Raw genomic sequence first — 20946 nt, 5'->3', positions numbered from 1 at the left:
TGTTATCTGCAACTATTAACCACAGGGAAGCAGATATTAAAGGTAAAACCTATCAGTTGAAACAACTTTCATATGCTTGCATAAGGCAAAGATGTTGATGTTGGCCCAGGAACAATGATTATAGAAGAGCAGTTGTCATCACCTACAGTCTCATTATAAGCATATAAAGCCCAGTTTTCACAGAAGGCAACAATAACACCACACAGTTACAAGATATTGTTTTCATTATGCAAATTTATGACTTTAAATTGAAATGGAAGTCAGGTAATCAATACTAACCATGTAAGTTTAATAAAAGTTAGAGTGTTATATACAAATAACAAAGCAGATACAACAAACTTCAGCAGTCTTGAGAGACTGCTTTAAAGACAACAGTACTAGTCATTCTTGAGTAAAAAGAAATGCTTTAGAAATATCTCACATAGCTCATTCTCAATCTGCCAGAAAACCTGGTCTTTGAACTGCAGGAAAATAGTAGATATTTCTATGAATACTTCTGGTTTTCCATGAAATCACAGATCAATAGTTCCTTTCAACTTGAACTTTTTTGCAGATCGCTCACTTGCTCTAAGCTGGAACTTGCTTCCATAGATGTAGGAAATAAATCCATCAATCTCCAAGCTAAATACATTGTTAAGTTTGGGAACAACTGAAAATGCAAAAGGAAAGAAATTAACAAAAGTGGACCAATGTACGTCACTGTTACGAAAAGATACTGATGTACCAGGGGACATTATTCACATGTAGACTTGAGGTTTGCCACATTTCAAGTTTTTATGCTTTGGCAAAAGAAGAAAAATAAGCAAAACTTCTAAATTTTAAACTGGAATTACTGAAGTTAGTCCTCTCTCAGGAGCATGCTGTAAGTGTTGCAGAGAACATCTAATGTGAATCAGATGAATGATGCATACGCGTAATCACGTTGGGTTCATTGGAAATGCATTTTTTCTTTAATTGCTGATTTCTAATGAGATACTTTTTCAATAAGATATTGGGCTGTTACATGGTCAGTAAAGACATTGGCTTCTGCCACTCTATGCAAAGAATTAAAAGCACTGATATAAAACAACATCCTCAAATGTGTAAGATGAACAGTGTGTTTAAGAAATTCCTGAGTATCCAAATTGTGAAAAGCACTGAAAAAAGCTGTCTTATACCTTTTAACTTGTCCTCTTTAGTGATAATTTTGAAGACATGTTTAAATTCCTGTAGAATGATTCCTGTTATCCCAACGTAAGAGGGACACTTTGATTTTGTGACTGAAAGAACAGAAGTATGTACATATTAGAAAGTTTCAGATGCAGGCAGTTTATTTGCTCTTCTACAATTGTGTCATGATTTTAAAAACTGGTTTGCAATATTCTGAAATAATGCAATTACAGTAACTGCTGGTAAAACTTGCAGTTAATCTTTGCAACTAACACCAGGATTTTCAATAAAGCTTGAAAAGTAATTTAGCATCAGTAAGTAGAGAAAGAATCCATCAACATATGATCTCAACTATGTGATTCTAGAGTTAATGATACTAAAAGGAATTTAAAAATAAGGACTCAAAATACAGGACTGTCTACTGAACATCAGATGATTTTGTAAAAGAAAACAAATAGAATACCTGTAACAATAGCTCCATGGAGATCAGCTTTTAGCAGTTTGCCCTGAACCATATGTGGTTGCCTTGAAGAACAGGGTGGGATCAAAGAGGAGGGAAAGAAAATTATATGGCAAGTTAGGTTTACAAAATGTGACCGTGACTATTGAAATGATGGCCGAAGCTTACAGAAATAGTACGTATCCTTGCCAAGTAACTATAATGTTTCAAGCAGTAACTCAGTAAACCTGGAAATATCTACTAAATCAAAACCACACTAATTTTAAAATATCTCAGCTTACACATCTGGTTTAAGTCCATGACATAAGTCTCTGATATACTGTTTCCAGAGTTCATGTAGCGGTAGAAAGATTGTGTATCTGCAGTAAAAAGACAAAAAGTATTATACAAGAACTTACTTATTGAACAATGTATTGGCTGATTACAGAAGTAATCCATATTTACAACAGAGTTAAGACTAACATTTATAAATTTTGTAATCTGCTTTTATAACTTAACCTGTGAGGTAACCCAATCCAAACAACAGGTTTGCTTTATAAAAATGCACAAACTTAGTATGCTCCTTTCTGTCAACCCAAAACAGTGATGTGTTTTAGAGGATCAGGCTACCGAAGAGACTTCTACTCCTGTACCTCCCCACTTACTTTGTGTTAGTAACAGCGGGGGCTTTATTCAACAGGCATTAGCTCAAGGAACCTGATGCACAATTTTGACTCCGGTGACAGTCTTAACTTTTTAAAAATGGAAATCAGAGGTGATTGTATTTGGGTTTAATTTCTTGTTATATTTTGCTATAAAAAAAGGAAAAAGAACCGGTAACAAATAGAAATGAATTTTCCAACTATACAGAAGAAGTAATTGTTTTCTCATGGTGAAATGCCACAGTCAGTCTGACTTTATGTACTGAAGGGTTAGTACCCATGCGTACGTGCTGCTGCTTTCACATACTTTTGACAGACTTCCTACTTTTACTACACAAAGAAAGTATTTAAGATCTTACCTTTGCTGTTCAGGTTCAATTTCAAAAAGACGCATTTCTCGCCTTTGCTTGGCAGTAAAACCTTTTGGTTTCTTCCTCTTTTGCTTTGTCTTTTTTTTTGAATGATGCTCAAGAACTACAGCTTTCCAAGTTAGTATGTCCTGGATAGCGTCATTTTTCATTTTTGGCATACTGCTCTTTAGGAAGGCATTTACAAATGCTTTGGCCTCTTCTGATCCTTGAGGCTAAAAATATTTTAAAAGATACTTTACAATATTAAGTTAACTTGCCACAGACTTGTAGTTTTACCAAGTTGACGAAATCGCCATAGGAGGGAGTGATCTACGCAAAACTAATAGCAAATGGAAAGTGTTCACATGCTGAAACCCAGCGCATCCAAGGCCGAGTGCAAGCATGCAACAGCCTACGGTTTTCTCACGTCAGTCTAACACCTCTACTAGTGAGGAAATGCCCATTTTCGCATTCCAGCGCTAACGCCAAACGGAGCGCACTGGGGAAACCGCTGCCGCGCCCCCGCCCGCGGGAACAAACCCACACCTCTTTCTTTGGCTCCTAACAGGGTTTTTTTTAGACTGTGTGAGAAGAGTTGAAATCGCCATGTAATCCCGACAGCAGCGCTCCCGGGGCAGGAGTTTCGGGCGAGGGGCGCTGCTCCCGAGGACCGCCCGGCGGCTCCTGGGGCGGCCGGCCGTACCTGGAGGCGCAGCTCCCCCGTCTCCTCCGGCGGCAGGCGGCGGTACAGCTCCCCTGCAAGGCAGAGCGGGGCAGGGCGTCAGGCGGGGCCGCGTCGCCGCGGCCCCCCTCGCCCACCGGCGCTCACCCTCCATGACGGCGGCCGCCGGTGCTTCCGGCGCAGGTGGCTGACGATGGCGGAGGCGGCGTGCGCCTGCGCAGAGAGCCGGCTCCCAGGGCTGGCCGCTAGGGGGCGCCTGCGCTTGGCCTCCTTTTAACCGCCCGGGTAGTAGAGTCGGTGGTGGTAGCGCGTCGTTAATGAAATTATCATAACGGAGAAGGGGCTTCAGGAAAAAAAAACAACAAACAGGTTTTTTTCTATAATTGTTATGGGCTAAACATATCTCGCAGCAGTTCCTTGAGCATGTAAAGCTCGCAGGGCCTCCCAGAGGTGCCAAAGCAGGATGCAGGCCTGTGAGGATGGCACTGCCATGGCCTGTCCAGCCCTGGGGAACAGGAGCTCAGGCTCTGGGCACAGTTTGAACTCGGGTTGAGTTCAGACTTAGTTTTGAGTGTGTTTCTTTAATCTTCACACAAACCATGTATCCAACACACGAGCCTTGGCTCCCCTGGTGTTCTGCGTAGGCAGCTGTCGCCAGTGCAGGAGGCGCTGGGTAAGGGGATCCCAACCCTCTCTCTTTGGACTTGCCTGATGTCTGCGTGACAAAGTCATAAGGGACAAAGGGAAAGGGGTGTCAAGATCTTTTCAGCAAACAGGAGCCAAAAAAGGGGGGAGGAGGAGGAATTGTTAGATTCTGCTTGCTAAATGGCTTTTGTAGAGAGTTTATACTACTCGGCATATCAAAAGAAATACCATCTTGTCAGCACTTCCCCCACTGCTGGTCAGGTTAATAAATCCCAGCCTTAACCTCAAATTTCACAGGCAACCCTGCTAGAGGTAAACGACCTTTGTGTGTCTTGGAAAGCGGAGCCTCCCTACACATACCAGCATTTCTGGGTTACTGCCTAACATAGCTGGCACTGTGGTCCCAAAGAGCTCTGTGTCCCTCATAAATCACAAACCGTGCCAGACTCTGGTGTAGAGGGAAGCCATCGCTAAGACCAAAATGCAAAAAGAAGAATGTAAAACAGGGAAGTGACATTGCTTATCGCAACCATGAGCTTCTACAATGAGTGAAGCTGTGGCCAGGTTAGATTGCTAGATTAGCCATTTAGATCAAGCTAGGTAGGGACCATTTAATGCCTTTTAACTTCTGTTAGGTGTCTGAACAGTCACGTTGCTATTATTAGGCAAGTCACAGGTGTGTTGCAGCACAGATCTGGATGCAAAATTAGCAACATTTCTAGCCAGATTCAAAGAAACAGTCTTACGAAATGAAATCTAGGTATTACTTACCTCTTTTATACTAACAAATTATCTGACTTGGGAGACTATGTTGAGCACCAGGTAGTTCAGTTACTGTCATGGGGAAATTTCTTTTTAAAACAAGTCTTGTCAATTATACCTTCTGTAACGCAGGTCACCTCATTTTCTCTAGTCATCCACCACTTCAGTATGATCATGTTCACTTGGAGCAGATGAGTCTGCTGTTCGTGTGTTGGTTTGTTAGAATCCTTCCCATAGTAACAGCGTTACTTTAGAGTCGGAGCACTTGTTGTGATGAGCAGCCTGGACACATCAACCCTCACTTCTCCCTCATCCTGCAGTTGCTTCCACCAGAGATGCTGGGTTGTCAGTTTCCACCTTTCCTTTCTGCAGCCCCCTCAACTTCCACCTTTTGTTGCCTCATTGGTTCTGCAGATCTCCCCCACCCAGGATTTACAAATGTGGTGCTGGAGGCAGCCACTGCCTGAGCTCCCCAGGCTGCAGGCAGGCACAGGCCCTCTCTGCCCCCCACCAAAGTTCTTCCCATCCCATTTCTCTTGGTAGGAGAGAGGGCTTTTTCCCCAGTCCCAGCCTGTCCGCGCACACCTAGCAACATGGGATCTTTGTTTAAAATCTGTCCCCATGTTTCTAGCTATCAAGGTCAAAAAATCAGGATGATGCCGGTTGCTGTGGGGTTTACCTCTGATATGTTGCTGCCTCTCTCCTCCTGAGACAGGACAGTGTCTTGCTCACTGTACAACATGGAGGTACTTTAAAACCAGAGCAGCCAATTCCTTTTCCTTGCCAGCCTAGTCCCTGCTCATGCTGCCCTCTGCTTAGACATGATGGTTCTCCAAATACAGAAGAGGTTTATATTCTTGTCACGGGGTGAGGGGGGAATATTGGCTTAGCAGATAATTAAGCACTGCTTGGTAAAGGATACTTAGGCAGCAAGTTACTGAAACAGGGTATAGGAAACACAATGATTTTGTTGAGTGCTGCTGTGGAGCACAAAGGCACTAAAGTGATTTCTAACAGGGAAAGAAATGTAGATCTCTCTGTATGTGTGTAAAGAAAAAAGGGCCAGTCTCTTCAGAATATTGAGCGTGAGCACTGATTGGTTTGTATCGCAGACCTCCTGGCAGCTAAGTATATTGCCACAGCAAGCAGATCTCTTGGTTTTACAAAGCATGGACTCCTTGAGTTGTCATTGCTACTAAGAAAAGATCAATTTTCATGAATGGAGTACCAGGATAAGCACTATGGGTCTTTAGGGCCATATGAGTGCTCCTTCATTGGATTTATGCAGCAATTCCTAGGGCACTTCAGGGATTAATAGTCAAATCAGTGTTGGCAGTGCTGGTGTTGTAAATCCAATGATCCAGGCTAAACTAGTGCCTGGGGAAGCCAGTCTCTTCCAACAGCTCTACATCTTCATTTCCCAATTTATCTTCAGATAAAATGTCTGAGGGGGCGAGATCAGCACATTAGCCTGTGTCCCAGCAAGAAGGCTCCACATCAGGAGTTGAGACTCCCATCAAATAAACAAGAAAAAGAATAGGTGAAGAAATTGAGAAACCAGAGAATAGGCAAAACCAGTTTCTACATAAGAAAGAGAAGGCTCAGAGAAATGAGGAAGGAAGGGTAAAATGTGAATATAAAATGAAGTGGAAATATGCAAACAAAATTATTATAATGCATGTTTCCAAATGTGCAGCATCATCTGCTCCACCTGTCTTAGCGTCTTAGACTTTTGAAGCTTTTTACTTCAAGTAAATCACCTTGGAATAGGTTTATAGTGATATAATTCTTTAATACCAGGTTATAGGTGCTAATGTTGGCATTTATTATTCTATTAAATCTATGTATGGCTTTATTTATTGCTTAATACTATTACTACTATACAAAAACACAACATAGAAGCAATCTAACTGTGTGCACTAGGGGGCCATATTGCTGTACCTGTAGGTACTGTCAAATTCCAGTGATGGGGAAAAAAGTATGCGCAGACCAGGCTAGGTAACAGCAGTGTCCTGGGGAAAGTTGACTGAATGTGGGAGCAATTACAGAAAGAGCTTTATACTGACAGTCACAGAAAGCTAAAACTTGAGATGCAGAGTGACCAAAGACAGTAATGAAAGATATTTGTGTGACATAAGAATAGAAGGTCAGTGTTTTTTTTTAAAAAAAGTAATTATGAACTGAAGTTGGAGATGAGCAGAAGTACGTGATGTTAACTGATGTGTGTAAAGTAACTGGGCTATAATCACTTTTATACTTTTGCTGACTGTCATTGATACAAGAAATAAATACCATAATTCTCTAGAAGGACTCTCTCAGCAAGCATTTGAGCTCTCAAGATCAATATAGTTTATTCCTCTTGGCCAAACTGTATTAGCAGCTGAATTTGGTCCCTGGGGACAGCTGTTCTGGTGAAAATAATTTCCATTTAAAACCATCTGATCTGATTTCCTCTATCCAAATATCGAGCTGCTAATACCATTTCCACCCCCTTTCCCATGGTTGTGCCGAAGCAATGTGCAGCCAGCCCCGGTACGTCCCACGGCTGAGCCTGCCTCTTGCCGTCCCTCTGCAGCTGCCTTTTCCTCCTCTTGCCAACATCTCCTTCTGGCCTGGCGGGGAGCACAGAGCCCCTCCGTGCCAGCATTTTTAGGGTGCTTTGGCTGACCCTGCCCTGGATACCCAGCTTCTTCCTTGCTCTGGCTGTGCGGCGTCAGGGCGGTGCTGGTCTGCCATGTGCGGGATGCTTCCAGGGATTCAGTACTCGAGGTTCCCTGGAAAAACTGATACCTGGAAAGGGTCGTGTCTGGGGGTGGTGGTGGGCGGGCAGGATGAGAACTGCTGTTCAGCCAGGGGGGTGGACAGAGCATTTGATATTGGTAACCTGAATTTTCATTTCATGTCAGTGCAGATTTACTAGAGGAAAGTTTGTAAGTTTTGTGTGTGGAAACCCAAACTCTTGCATTATGGGTATAGTTGACCAATTTTAGATGGCTGTGGTTGATTGAGTGTACCCTGTAGCCCTCAAATGTTTCTTTTCCATATATTTTTCCGTAAGTTTTTCTGCTTTATCATCTAGTCTTTAACTCATGGATTAGGATGACATGTGTGTCCCCGTCTCACCCCGCCCTGCAGCTGATAAACTATTTTTTCTGCCTGAAGCTTCATTATTTCCTTACAGTCCTGCCTCCTTGTCATCTTGAACAGCAGAGACCACGGAAGGGTAAATAAAAAAGACTAGCTTTTCTGCGTGTGAAGAAAAAAAGAAAAAACTTGGAAACAAAATCCATATGTAACTTGATAGCACAGAAATCATAAGGCAAACAATAATCCTAAAACGATGTCAGAGAATTTTAATGATTTAAAAGACGGGCTGTCAAAGGAAGACAAAGAAGGGCGCGTTTTTGGACGGCTGGTGCAGGAGCCCAGGCCGTGTCACTGCGGCTGCTCTCACTAGAGGGCAGCCCCACACCGGGAGCCAGCGCCCCGGGCTGAAGCTGGGGATGGGGCCGGCGTGCCGCGGGCTTTTGGGTGCCCTCTGCTAGGAATCTTCTGTGAGTATTTCTACCCGTTGTTGTAATACAACCAGCTGTTTCGAGTCAAAAAAAAAAAAAAAAAGTTTAGAAATTGTTTCCTGTTTTGGAAGAAATTTGCCTGTTTGCAGCTTTATTTAGTGGACAGGACTCCAGTTCTGCCATGCACCAACCTCTTCTGTGTCACTGTAAAATTATCAGTGGAAAGAGGATTTTGAAGGAATTCAATTTCACCACAAGTTAAGGATGCCACTTTTTAAAACACTGATATATTCTTATATCAATATAAGAAGTTACATCCTTCTTAAAATATTAAAAATGAGTGACCCTAGAATACCCAGAGATAGCTACTGCAAACTAGAGCTACCCAGCCCTGCCTTGCAGAGCAATGCTAAAAAAGCAACACTAGCTCCCCAAAACAGTAACAAGGCATCAGTAAGTGTGGCTTTGGCAGCTGACATTTGGTTTCCCTGCATGCTGAGATCCCATATGATCCAAACACACATCAGGATGACAGACACCACTGCTGCTCTTGAACAGCTTGTTAACTAATTAATACCAGCATTCTGCATTCATGTATTATTCCATGACTGTCTTACAGTCACTACTTTTGCTGTTCTTTGAGTCGTATTTAGATCTTGTTGAATATTTTATTTTAAAACATGATTAACATTGGCTTATATATGATAGGGGTGTATGATACAAAATGAGTATTAAAAATGATAAATCATAAGCTAATAATAGTCATCAGAGTTACAGCAGATTGAATAGCTTAACGTATTTAATTTCATTTAACCTACATACAATTAACATAATTAAAATTTTAAAAGAATGCAAATAAAAAGATGTTAGGCTCAAAAATCGATTATGTTGGATTTTCATGAAAAATGTTTCTACTTTTTTCTAGAAAAGGGTTGTCAAATTCTGCAAGCCTGTATGATATGATTTGGTTGTCTTGACTTGGCACTTTACCCATGGTAAGTAAGTTTTGACCAGAAATATGTTACTGCATACTGCCTGTTATGAGTTGTAATAGAGTGCAGTAGAAAAATGAAACCTTGAGAGCATCGTGCTGCTCAAGGGCCACACACAGTGAGCTCCTGAGCATGAACAAGAGTTTTACGTATGCTGCATGTAACTCGGCCTCAGGGCTCTGGAGTGAGACAAAGCAGTTTTTACTAGGACTAAGGTGACAGGAAAGAAGAGGTGCTTTTCGCACAAGGCTTATGTTAAAATTATTTATGTTTCACTGACCCCTCTTGTGCTGCATTTCCCAGAACCTGCTTGGGTCTGCGTCCGGGTAGAGGGCACTCTTCAGCTCAGGATGTCTCACTGGAACCCTGGGGGATGCTCCTGCTGCCCCACCCATGGAGGAGCAGGAGGCTCCAGCAGTGCAGGGCAGCGCACAGCTCGGAGCCAGCAGGCACTTCATGCCTAAACCACCTGCATACCTGGAGTTAGGAACTGGGATGAAATCCCAAGAAAGTTGAAAAGATTCGTTAATTAAACAGATATAAACTTATCATTTTTCCTCTGTAATGAGGCATCTTTCTCAAAGATACCACTATCGGCAAGGCCCTGTTCATGCCAGACTCTTTCGAAGTAACACAATTAGGCTTTTGGGAGTGAACCATTCCTTTTGATAAAATGAGTCAGCTTGCACTGTCCTTGTCCAGGAGATGCATTGCTGAGTCCACACACAAGAAGGCCTCATCTACCGAGGCACCGTGTAGCTTCAGGTCCCACTGATGTGAACATGTCTGTTCAACACACCAGCTCACGAGAGCCCTGCCCATGAGACATGTGTGTCTCCACCAATTCAGGTAGTATGACCCAGAGAAAAACAAGTGAAAAGTATTCGTCTGTTGAAACTGGGCTGAACCAGCCCTGTGATGTCCCATTTGCCAGAGTCAACACTTGAACTAGCAATGCCCTGAGCTGCTGCCTGAGGCAGTAAGAGAGAAGAGCTGCTTTACCCAGCTGTTACAGGGTGGTGTGTAGTCACACAGGTTACTTACAACCCATAATGCTGGCTGTGACTATGCTGGCAATGCATGTAGGCAGTGTGTTTTCTTTTTTAATGTTCCTCGTATCTACATTAGCTTTTTATCAACCAGGCATTGGTGACAATATAAAGCGTGGCCCACACCATCAAGAGGAATTCAGGCAAATCCCTCTCACTGGACTGCAATGGAGGGTACTGAGCTGTGTGCTCAGGAGTATCTCAGCATTTCCACTTGAAGTTTTCATACATGGAAGGATGAAAAGTAGTCACAGCATCTGAGCGTTTTGACTCCCACTGCAGGCAAGGTCTGTGTGAGGTCAGGGTGGTCAGTTGCTTGTACAGAGCTAGCAGTGAGGCTTTCAGCTCCCTAGCCGTAATCTGATTTCTTCTGAACTGCTGGTATGTGGTGGGGCGGGGAGGGGGTTAATGCTGCTGGATTGCTTTGATAATTGAAAAAAAAGACAAAACCAAACATCCAAAGCCAAGCAAAAAAAACCCTGTTTGAGGTCAGTGCTCTAGTAAGTGTCTTTTAAAGAAACAATAATCTGGTGCAATAGAAAGTATTTTGTCCATCTCTTCAGTAGAAATCTGATAAACCACAGAGAGAGGCAGGTGTCCAAGGAGATAAAAGTAATAAATGCGGCTGCAGTTCTGGAGCAAGCTAGCCTGTCAGGCTAGTAATTAAATGAAAGCCCCTCTCAGGAAATGCTGGAAGCTAATAGATATACATGGAGATGCTAATTCATTTGCCTCAGCAATATATGTTAGTTTCAGCATGAGATTAATTTATACATTTTGCAGTGGGACAAAATGGTGGGGGTGGGAGGGAGAGAGCTTTCATCCTGGCAGTGATTATTTCAGGGGGTAGAGAGTATTAAGCTCCTTATACTTCTTAAAAACAGAACAGTGGGTGAGAATGGGAGAGAGAGAATGTTTAACTTAAGCAGATCCTCTAAACAAAATTAACTATCACAGACTTACAACTGACCCGAACCACATTTGCAGGCAGCTGCCAGATGATCCTTTGCTTTGCCACAGCTCAGTAAGTACCGAGCCCTACTTAGCAAATAGCTTGAGCTTCACTCACTCTGTGTTGGTGTGGTTTAAAAGGATTTCTGAGAGTTACATGAGTGTGAAATTAGGAGTGCTGCAGTGGCCAATCGCACCTACAGAACAGCGGCTATTTGAGACTACAGTAAGCTCAAGGATGCTTTGGTAGGTGCAGGAAAGTGACTGTGCACTAGTAATCGCTAACAGAACTGCATGTGCTGTCTGGGCTCGGGGCAATTAGTGAGTCGCTGCTCAGGACTGCGTGAGCTTTAGCTGCTGCCCAGCTCCGTCTGGTTTGTGGTTATCCTGTTCAGGAAGAAAATGAATTCTGAGGCCAGACAGAGATCGAAGTGGGGGAGATGTTCACCTGATGCAGAAGGCAGTGAGGGGACCATGACCCCACTGTGCGCACAGGCGGGGAGTGTGTTTGTGTGTGACAGTTCCTCTCTGAGGTAATTTTTGACCCTTGTGTCTGGTTTGAATCATATTTGTCACAGCTATCGAGCGCTCATAGAACATCCCTGCAGCTCTCGCATACAGCTGCCTGCGTTAGAGGATAGGTATGCCATTACCATTGCCCCGTGGTGAATCCGGAGTTGCTGGGGCTTGCCAGTGGTGAGTTGCCACCGCACAGGCTCCCTGCTGCCAGCAACGTGAGGTTCTGCTGGGTGCGTGGTGCTTGTAGAAATGAGATCCTGATTTACACTTCCAAGTGTGGCATTAACGGCACAACTATAGGTATTGCAGCTCTGGAACACACACTGCAGCACAGTAGGCTTCTTTCGAAAAACTCTGCTGATCTGTAAAATTACCAGCATTGAGGCAGCAGAAGGCAAAGCAGGTTTTCTTTTATTTTCATCTGCCTTAGAGAAGGAATACTCACTTGCCCTTCAGTGTGATTACAGCCCATTTAGCAACACTTCTCTTCAAATTTCAGACCTACCTTCTGGAACAGTCACAAGCAAGAAGTATTTCTTTTCACAGCCTGGAGCAGTCAGCACAAGGGTAAAGTTTATTTAACAAAAAGAATAGTTCCAGCTGAATTCACATTGTGAAATTACAGGTCCATTTAAAGAAAAATAGAAATGGTGGCGGGTCACAGTCAGGGATGGAAGATAATGACATCTGCTGCAAAGTGCATCCAACAACTGTTTTCAAATTTTTAAGTTTTTATAGGACACTTTTCTTTGTATAATTATGCGAAAGAATAGAACTAAAAAGAAAATGTACTACATGCTGAAAGCACGCTTGAGGCTTGCTCAGGGATTGCAAATGGAGACATTATAAATGGTGTCTCTAACGCTGCCTGATTTCAGAGCTATGGGCTCTGTCCTTCCCATCATGGACGAGGATGGAGGTCTGTGACCTTCCTGCCCACACGCCTGTCCGTGGGGGACATCCTCCCTGCACAGCTGGCTGGGGCAGGATGCTGCGGGGATGCGATCCCCATGAGGGCTGGCCCTGGCTGCACACTCCTTGCTCTGCAGCCATTTCCCTGATCCCACAGAAGTCACCTCAGTCCCTTTTGTTTCAGACTGCAGCTGTCAAAATGCACATTTTTCATGGGAAAGAGGGTTCCTACTGGCTTTTCATAATAGTATTTTAAATGTCGTTTGCTCTTGCCACTCTTGCTAAAAGAGGCTGACTTCTGCGTCTCCTCCCAGGCACTGTAGTGTCCTTCCGCCCCTGGTCTGAGGGCTTCCTGTTTGTTTATGCTCTGAAACAAACCCGAGAATATTTGTAAGTCCTACCTGTATCAGCCCTGTGTGTTTGCCTGTAAGAGCTGTGGGGGATGTGGAGGAGTCAGGAGAGCCTGTATCGCTACAGGAGGGGCTCCTGTGCCCTCCCTATTGCCTGAGGAGTTACCTATGGCCCTTTGAGATTACCAAAGGGGCTTCCAGGGATTTTTAAGAGACTTTGGGGCATGCCTTAGTGTATCTCTGTCTTGACACTACTGAATCCAGTAGGCTCAATAGAGCCCTTCCAAACCCTGGCATTAGAGAGATCATGTTCAGAGTTGTCCTCTTAGGAGTTAAAACAACCAAAAAAGACAGAAACAATAATTTTCCACATTGTCTTGCATGTAAAAATACTGGGCTCCACAGTTGCCCCCATTTTCGCTGCCCACACAGACATGTGGGATCAGTTCTGGGGGTAGAAAACGGGGATGTTCCAGCTGCCAGTGAAGATGTGTTACCTGCATATTGCAAGTCGAATTTCGCTCTGCCTTGGTAACACCAAGAAATTTTCCTACTTTGAACAGAGGCAATGAACAAACAAACCAGCTGGAGCCATGAGCATCGGAGGAGGCATTTCCACAGGCCGGCTTTGAGCACAACTTCAGACGCAGCACAGCGCTCGCTGCAGCTCCACTCTGGGCTCCTGGTGCTGCCAAGAGCTGTGAGTTTTAAAACTATCTGAGCCTTCCGTGTGGCAACATGATTTACTAAACCACTAAGATATTGGGTCAGCCTTGTAAATCATTTTAATTATTTCACTAAACAGGTTGTGGAAATAGATCAATAGAAAATATGGCATTTAGGCTTACAATGCTGTGCATTCATTATGGGAAAGAAATTATATTAACTGATTTAGGAGCTAATAATAACTGAAAATAACAATTTAATGGAAGCCTTCCAATCCTGCACTTTGAAAGCAGGACACAACTATACAGAGTCTACCCATTTTAATCTCAGTCAAGTATATATAGCAATTTTTCGACTCTCAGAGAAATGCCAGTCAAGTACAAGTAACTTGCAGACTTTCACCATCCCATAAATTACATTATAATAAAACAAAACCAAAGAAACTGTCAACAACCATTTTTACATACTGGCAGGGTCACACAGACCAGGCGCATGAAAAATAAGAAAATATATTGCAATCTAACAAAGTGGAGATGTTGCACAGCAGAGGCTATTTTCCACTTGCAATTGCTATTTCCAGCACTGCTGGGCTTGAAGGGCAGTTACTCGTCTCTAAAATCATAGAATCGCAGAATGATTTGGGTTGGAAAGGACCTTAAAGATCATCTAGTTCCTAAGCCCCTGCCATGGGCAGGGACACCTGCCCCTGGACCAGGTTGCTCAAAGCCCCAAAACGTTGGGGTTTTGTCTCGGCCATCTGAATACTAGATATATGCTATATACAAGAAATTATATATATATAAAGAGAGAGGGAGAAAAACAAACCAGAAAAACCTAATCTCTCCTGTGCAGCAAAAGCCAGGTGTCACCATTCAGTAGCTGGGGTCAGCATTGCTCTATTACAATTATTTTACTGTAGCTAAACTAAATTTGGTTCACTGTGTCCTGGTTTTCTTAATGCATGCACAATAGTCACCTGTGCTGTTAAAATACTTTCTCCTGAGATAAGCTGTACATTGTGACTATTTAGTGCCTTACTGGCCATCGAGTAACTATGCTGAACCAAGCAGGCACGACTGTGGGCAGAATTTGAGCTGCGATCAGATAGTGCACCTATGTCGCCTGCTCGTTTGAAAGCCTGCAGCCTACAGATAGGCAGTTGTCACATCAGCTATCTCCACTCTGGTTTGCAGGCAGAATTAAGCTTTTCTTTTAAGCCCTCAGGCTAGATAGCATTTGAATTATGCACTTCATCGCACCCAGTTAGCTAGGGATGCATGATGAAAATCATTATCAGTGAGTTTTATTTGGGAAAACACCTTATTTTGCTACTTAGTTCAGCATATGAAGAAAAAAAACACACACCCTTTTTCTCCACTGAGAAAATGTTGGTTTAGAGCAGAGTGAAACTTAGAGCTGTGGTAAATTGTGCTGCTCCTGCTTATTCACCTGTCCCCTTAAGCTCCATCCAGCTGTTTTGGAAACAACAAGTGTTGCTCAAATAAAAATAAATGGCTTCAGCATGACTGCAGAACTGACTGACCATGCTCCCTGTGCAGACTGTGCGGCGCAGCTGTCTCCTACTCCCTAGACCCCACAGCAGGTGAGTTTTACAGTGTCCCCAGGTAAATGGCCCCTGTGGCTTCCCACACTGCTTCCCCTCCTCTGCTGCCCTTTGTCAGTCACGCTCCCAGCTATAAACAACAGACTGGATGGATATTTTTCCCAAGCCCTGTAAATGCCAGCAGCACAGATGAGCACTGAATGAGGGGAGATGCGCTGTGTGAACACATGGTGTTTTCGTGGCACGGCACGTGAGCAGGGCTTTCTCTGGTGCTGCTCTGTTCCAAAACCCTGCAGGGGCAAGGTCTGAATTGGCCCAGGTAATGAGCTTGAACTTGGCTGACTTTCCCATGCACATTTATGACCAGGTTGACAAATACTTTATGGACGCAGCAAAGCTCCATGCATTTACTTTTGAGTTGGTTTGCTTTAGTGAGATGTTTTAGTCTAGTGTAAGACGTCTCTGGTCTCAAAATAATTAACTCTTGGGTTAATAAGGAGATTTTATCTTTTTGAAAAATATTGCAAAAAGTTCAACTCCTCACATTTGACACTGTGGCAAGCTGGATTTAGTTCCATTTACTCAGTCTTGATATTAAATCATGTTACAATTTAGATCTTGACCAGTGCCTGCTAAGTGTTGCTAACTACTCTCTGTTTGGGTTTGAGCTCCTGCAGTTCTGGCGGCAGCGAGGCGAGCCTTTCTTCCGTCTCTCCCTACACGCTGGAAAACTGCAAGGTGGCCACACTGACAAACCCACAACAGGATCAAACCATTGGTATGTACTCAGTTTTGGTTCTCCTGTCTTGTCAAACCCTGCTTACTTCTCGAGGGACTGAAATGTCAGTGTTATTAATTACGAAAAGATTTCACTGTATAAGGAGTCTGGCTCCTGCTGTCAGTGGGACTCGGCTAGCTCAGATACAAAGTAATTAGCTCAACCAGCAACTTAACTTAACCATAAACTGAGGTTCATTTTAACCACGATTGCAATTAGCACCTTGCTGTGCATTTAACTAACTTGAGACTCTCATACCACTATATTATAAAACCTGAAATTACATCCAAGCACTCCATAAATGGATTACACTGTTATCATTATTTGTAGCACTGAATGATTGTATTTTTACTGTCTTGCACTGAATTAGCATAAATGAATCACAAATGTAAGTGTATTTTGTAAAGATCATAAAGTAACTGATGTCTCATTAATAAAACTGTCCATTTTCATTGCCTCATTTGATTCTGTTGCCTTTAGCTTCTCTTACGCGCTTTAGAAAGTGCTGCATTCCCCTCAGGATAACAGGTGGTAACAGGTAACACTGACAGAGGGGCTTTGGTCTAGGTCATCGCTCAGTAGAGTTATTCCTTGGCCTGACGCAGATGTAGATGTGCCCACCATGTCCTTGTCCAGAGATTTATCAATGTTCCTGAGCAAGCGCAGCTCCCAAGCTCACATGCTGCTCGGCTCTGTCGTGCTTTGTCGTGGCAAGGCATGCTGACCAGGTACTTCCAGCCTTCCAGAGCTCAGAGCAATGTATGTTCAGTGTAACAATGTGGGGCGTTTCATCAGCATCCCAATTCCTGTTGGAGACAGAGGATTAGTTTAACTAGGAAAAGCAGGCTTTTAAATCCTGAGGCACTGGAAGGTCCCTTCAGGAATTGACAGGCGGCTCTTCCTTGTGCTCCTGCTGTCTCGAAGCTGGGGGAGAGGTGGTGGCTGTCCTGCCAGAGCAGAGCATGCGAGGCTGAGCCGTGCACTGGGACACTGGACAAGACTTATCCCAAGCTGCACTGTCCATGGGTCTGGGAGCCTGGCAGCCCAACCCCCACCATTCTGCTTTCAGTGTTTCCTGAGGGGATCCCAGAAAGCAGAGAAAGAAAAAAGAAGAGTACTCACCGCCATGTTGGCGATTCTCTGAGGGACCCAGAGGACTAACTCTCCGCGTGCACATTTCAGAGCACAGACTGCACCCTGGCCCAGGGCTGCCTGATGCGTGCGAGGGCACGTGTCCCAGGGGGTAATTTAGTTCTCAGGCCCTTCGCTAAGGTCTGGCCAAGCTGCTCCTATCTAGGTCACAGCAACCCAAAGGGGGGTGTTGAAGTCCAGACACCGACCTTCCTCATACCCATTCTAACAGCACAGCAGCTGTCCCTGTGGTGCTGATGACTCATTTTTAAAACAGCAGAGACAGTTGATTAATGATGTACTGACAGGTATCAGTCACTTGGATCAACTCTGACAACTCTGGAAGCACTGAAATACAACTGTCCAGAACAGTAAGTAAATAAATTACAGCATGTACATTAAAAAGAGGTTCTGTCATGGGAATGTAGAGCTAAATCTTGTGTTTACCCTAGACTATGAATAGAGAAGCACTCTTAAAAAAAATAATAATTAGAAACTATTATAAAAAACACAGCACTTTGAAATCAGAAGTACCCTACTAATTTTTGCCAAAACAGCTTTGACAGCCTAAATATCAACACCTGCCTAGATACTATGTAGATCACTCTGAAACCCAAAATGAGTCATGATACTCACTAGATTGCCAGAGCAACTTACAAGCCTGAAAAATATTTAGTAATAAAGAATTCCTATTCTAGTTTTTAAAAAAAATCAATGACTTCATATTTGCGAGGAAAGTGACAAGAAAATCCAAAAATAGGAGCCCATTTTATGTAGTCATCTGTTTTTTCATCCTGCGTATAACTCCCGAAGTTTTACCTGTTGCTTCCTATTTCCAGGGTATTCGCACAGAGTTGCCTTGAAGTTTTGGACAGATCTGGTCATGAACAGAAAAAAAAAAATAGCTTAACCCCTCCCTTCCCATCTTCCCAAGAGTAAATCCTCACAATGTCCCATTGAAAAAGTATAATCCTCAGTTGAACTGTAAGCATTTTTGAGTTATTTATAATACCTTGGTCATTTAATTTATATTAAAATACAGCTAATTTTCCATATGAGATTTAAGAAACAGTTTAGCAGTAACAGGAAGCCAAATCTATAGACAACAAATAGGGAAATCCATTAACTAACTCTACAGCATAGTCCTCTTTGATTCAACTCTTAATGTAACTGTGATTTGCTTGGAATGTCCATAATTGCTATAATTAAAAGGCTGGCAGTCACCAGAGGAAAAATAGATTAAAATCTATTCATTGACATCAGCAAGGATGCTGGGGGGAAAAAAGGCATCTTGTTCAGTGCTATATTTTGGATTGTCATTGATGCAGATCTGAAGCACGTATTTCCCTGCCTGGCCCTTTCCTGCCCCTCCCTTCCTCTGCCCCATTCCCTGCCAAACCAGAAGGCTGAGGCCAGAGAATGGTGCTACTGCTGCTCTGGGGCTGGACAGAGTGATGCAGAATCACTCACAGCTGCCCTCCTGCCTTGCTGGGTTTCTTCCAGCCTTTGTCTCCTTCCCTTTGTTTTAAGTCCAATTAATTTTGATATGGAATGACTGTTAACTGCTCCTGCATGAACAAAACTCAAACCTACCCAATGCATGCCCACAGCCCTTGGCCCTGCCCAAGGGCGTCTTGCCCCTGAGCAAAGCCCTCAACTGCCCGGCAGCCCCCCGCATCACCGCCCAGCAATCTGCAGTGCTACAAGGGCCGCTGGGGACGAACACACCACAACAGCCCAAAAAAGTGAAGGAAAAAAACCCCACATCTCTTTCGCTGCTGTAAGTGCATGTTTACTAATCAATACTTTGCATATGTTGGTATTTTGGCACTCTCCCATGGCTTGGGGTACTGGTTTTCCCTTACCTGGTGGCAGGGTGACGCCACTCGTGTCCCTGCTGTCTGGCAGCTCCCCAGGCTGCAGGGGCTGAGCTCCCTCAGCAGGGCTGGGAGATCCCTTCCCAGCTGCCAGCAAAACCAGGCAGCACACTTGCTCGCTACCAATTAATATTCCCACAACCACCCCCCCGCTCCAATCAGGCTTTACTAAAAGCATTAATTAAGGCTTTAACATTTTTGATCCCATCAATTTTCTGTTCTTTTCTTATTAAATAGATGTACTAGGGGAGTTTGAATAATAACTGCCCAAAGTTTGGGGATAATGAATAAATGAACTTTGCCAGCCTCTGGCTAAGCATGAAATTTACTGTGTAGTAACAAATGCAACAGAGGCAGCTCATACATTAACCAACCTAGTTTTGACACACAAGTTAGTTTGGGAGCATATTACTTACTTATTTTAAGTGAGAACAAGCTCCAAAATGTTTTATGCAGGAAATGAAAAATGACATGTTCAGACCGCCTTTTGCATTCTCCATCACAGCATGAAGCTGCTCGCTCGCCTGTCTTCCATTCAGCGGGTCTCTGGCCCTCTTGCCCTGCGCAGCAATGTTTTCAGGACGCTTTATTTTCCTTGGGAGTTTTGCCAGAAAAGGAGCCTATCAGGAACTCGGTAATTTTGCTTTTTACTTGCTATGTCTTGGCACTTTGAAGGTCACCTGTGTGCTATAAAACTACTTTTGTTCCACGTATTTTTACATGTGCATGGCTCTAGCATCAGCTCGGCACTGTTGTAAATCCATTCATTTTTGTAGAAATCCATTAACTCGCAGTGAATTTATAGCAGTATAACTGTGAGCAAACTGTGGCTGATGGTGCAGACTGGAAATATTACAACGAAAAGTGCAAAGTTCTATTGATTTTTCTCTCAGGAAAAATGTGCGTTTCCTTATGATTACACTATAGGTGACTCAGCTCTGGCCCCTAACAGCCATGGCTCATGCTTCCTAGCTCAGCTGCTGGCTGGCTTTGCAGAGAGGACCCGCTGACTGTGCTGTCTCCCCTGGTGCCCAGGGATGCATCTGCCCCACCACCACGGCTGGAGGACCTTCTGCCCAGCACTGCAGGAGGCAGGCCACCTTTCCAGGGCTCAGGAAGCACTTACTCCTAATTGATTCTGACAGCAGACACCATGAGGAATACTGAGATTTATGAAAGAGCAAGATTTGCCACTAGCCTCTGTCCATCAAGGGTACAGCAAAACCTCACTTTGCCCTTTGTAAATACAATCAGCAGGAGTGAGGCAGTTGCCCTTTTCAGAAGAGTGAGCACTCTCAAAGGACAGATGTTTTAGCAAAAGTCCTTAACACACTCACGAACAATAAGGCTCCAAATTCTTTACATTTTTCCATCAAAATGTTTCTCATTCCTTTAAGTAAGCGCTTTTTAAAGACTAAATACTGTACCAAGAGCTGCAGCCTCCTCTTTAGCCAGTTACTTCCCCCGCGCTATGCAAATACTGGGCCAAACACAGGCTATGTTTTTTTGAAAAAAAAGCTGGCCTGAATGTGGAAACTAAGTCCCCCAAAACCTGGAGGACTCATTCTGCACATTTTTGAAGGCATAAATATAGCCAAGTAAAGGTAGAGCCAGCTTATCTTGGCAATCTACTCCCTTGTCGAAGTCACCCTGTGTGCTGGGACCGAGTTCTCTCCGCATGTGTGCAGGTCTTCACTGGAAAGAAAAGATGCATATTGCTCCCGTTAGAATAGATTTTTTTCATCAAATCCTCAGGTTATTGTTTAGCAGTTCTGAGGTTTTATAGTGAACTGGAATATTATAATTGTTACTCTTACTGTGGCACACTTAATTCTGATCTCATAAAAGAAAAAAAAAAGTTATTTTTAGTTGCAAATTTAGTATTTTTTCACCTTTAATGTGATGAAAGTCTAAAAGACCTTGATAATTCTACTCCTGCCACTGCACACAAAA

At 43.6% G+C, this 20946-nt stretch overlaps 1 protein-coding gene across 1 annotated transcript; it reads right to left on the bottom strand.

Moving 5' to 3' along the window:
• Nucleotides 1-512: 512 nt before the first annotated feature.
• On the bottom strand, nucleotides 513-17113 carry POP4 (POP4 homolog, ribonuclease P/MRP subunit; the record flags this gene model as incomplete). Its single annotated transcript, XM_082005644.1, has 8 exons — nucleotides 513-649; nucleotides 1158-1259; nucleotides 1613-1674; nucleotides 1891-1968; nucleotides 2610-2833; nucleotides 3304-3383; nucleotides 3430-3625; nucleotides 17108-17113. The coding sequence occupies 8 exons, from the start codon at nucleotides 17111-17113 to the stop codon at nucleotides 513-515; spliced, it is 885 nt and encodes a 294-aa protein (XP_081861770.1).
• Nucleotides 17114-20946: the final 3833 nt, after the last annotated feature.

The sequence above is a fragment of the Phaethon aethereus genome (genome assembly GCF_964289735.1).
Source record: "Phaethon aethereus genome assembly, chromosome: 13".
Classification (NCBI taxonomy): Eukaryota; Metazoa; Chordata; class Aves; order Phaethontiformes; family Phaethontidae; genus Phaethon; species Phaethon aethereus.
The sequence above is the reverse complement of the archived record's forward strand: the minus strand, read 5'-3'. Positions and strand labels throughout refer to the sequence as shown.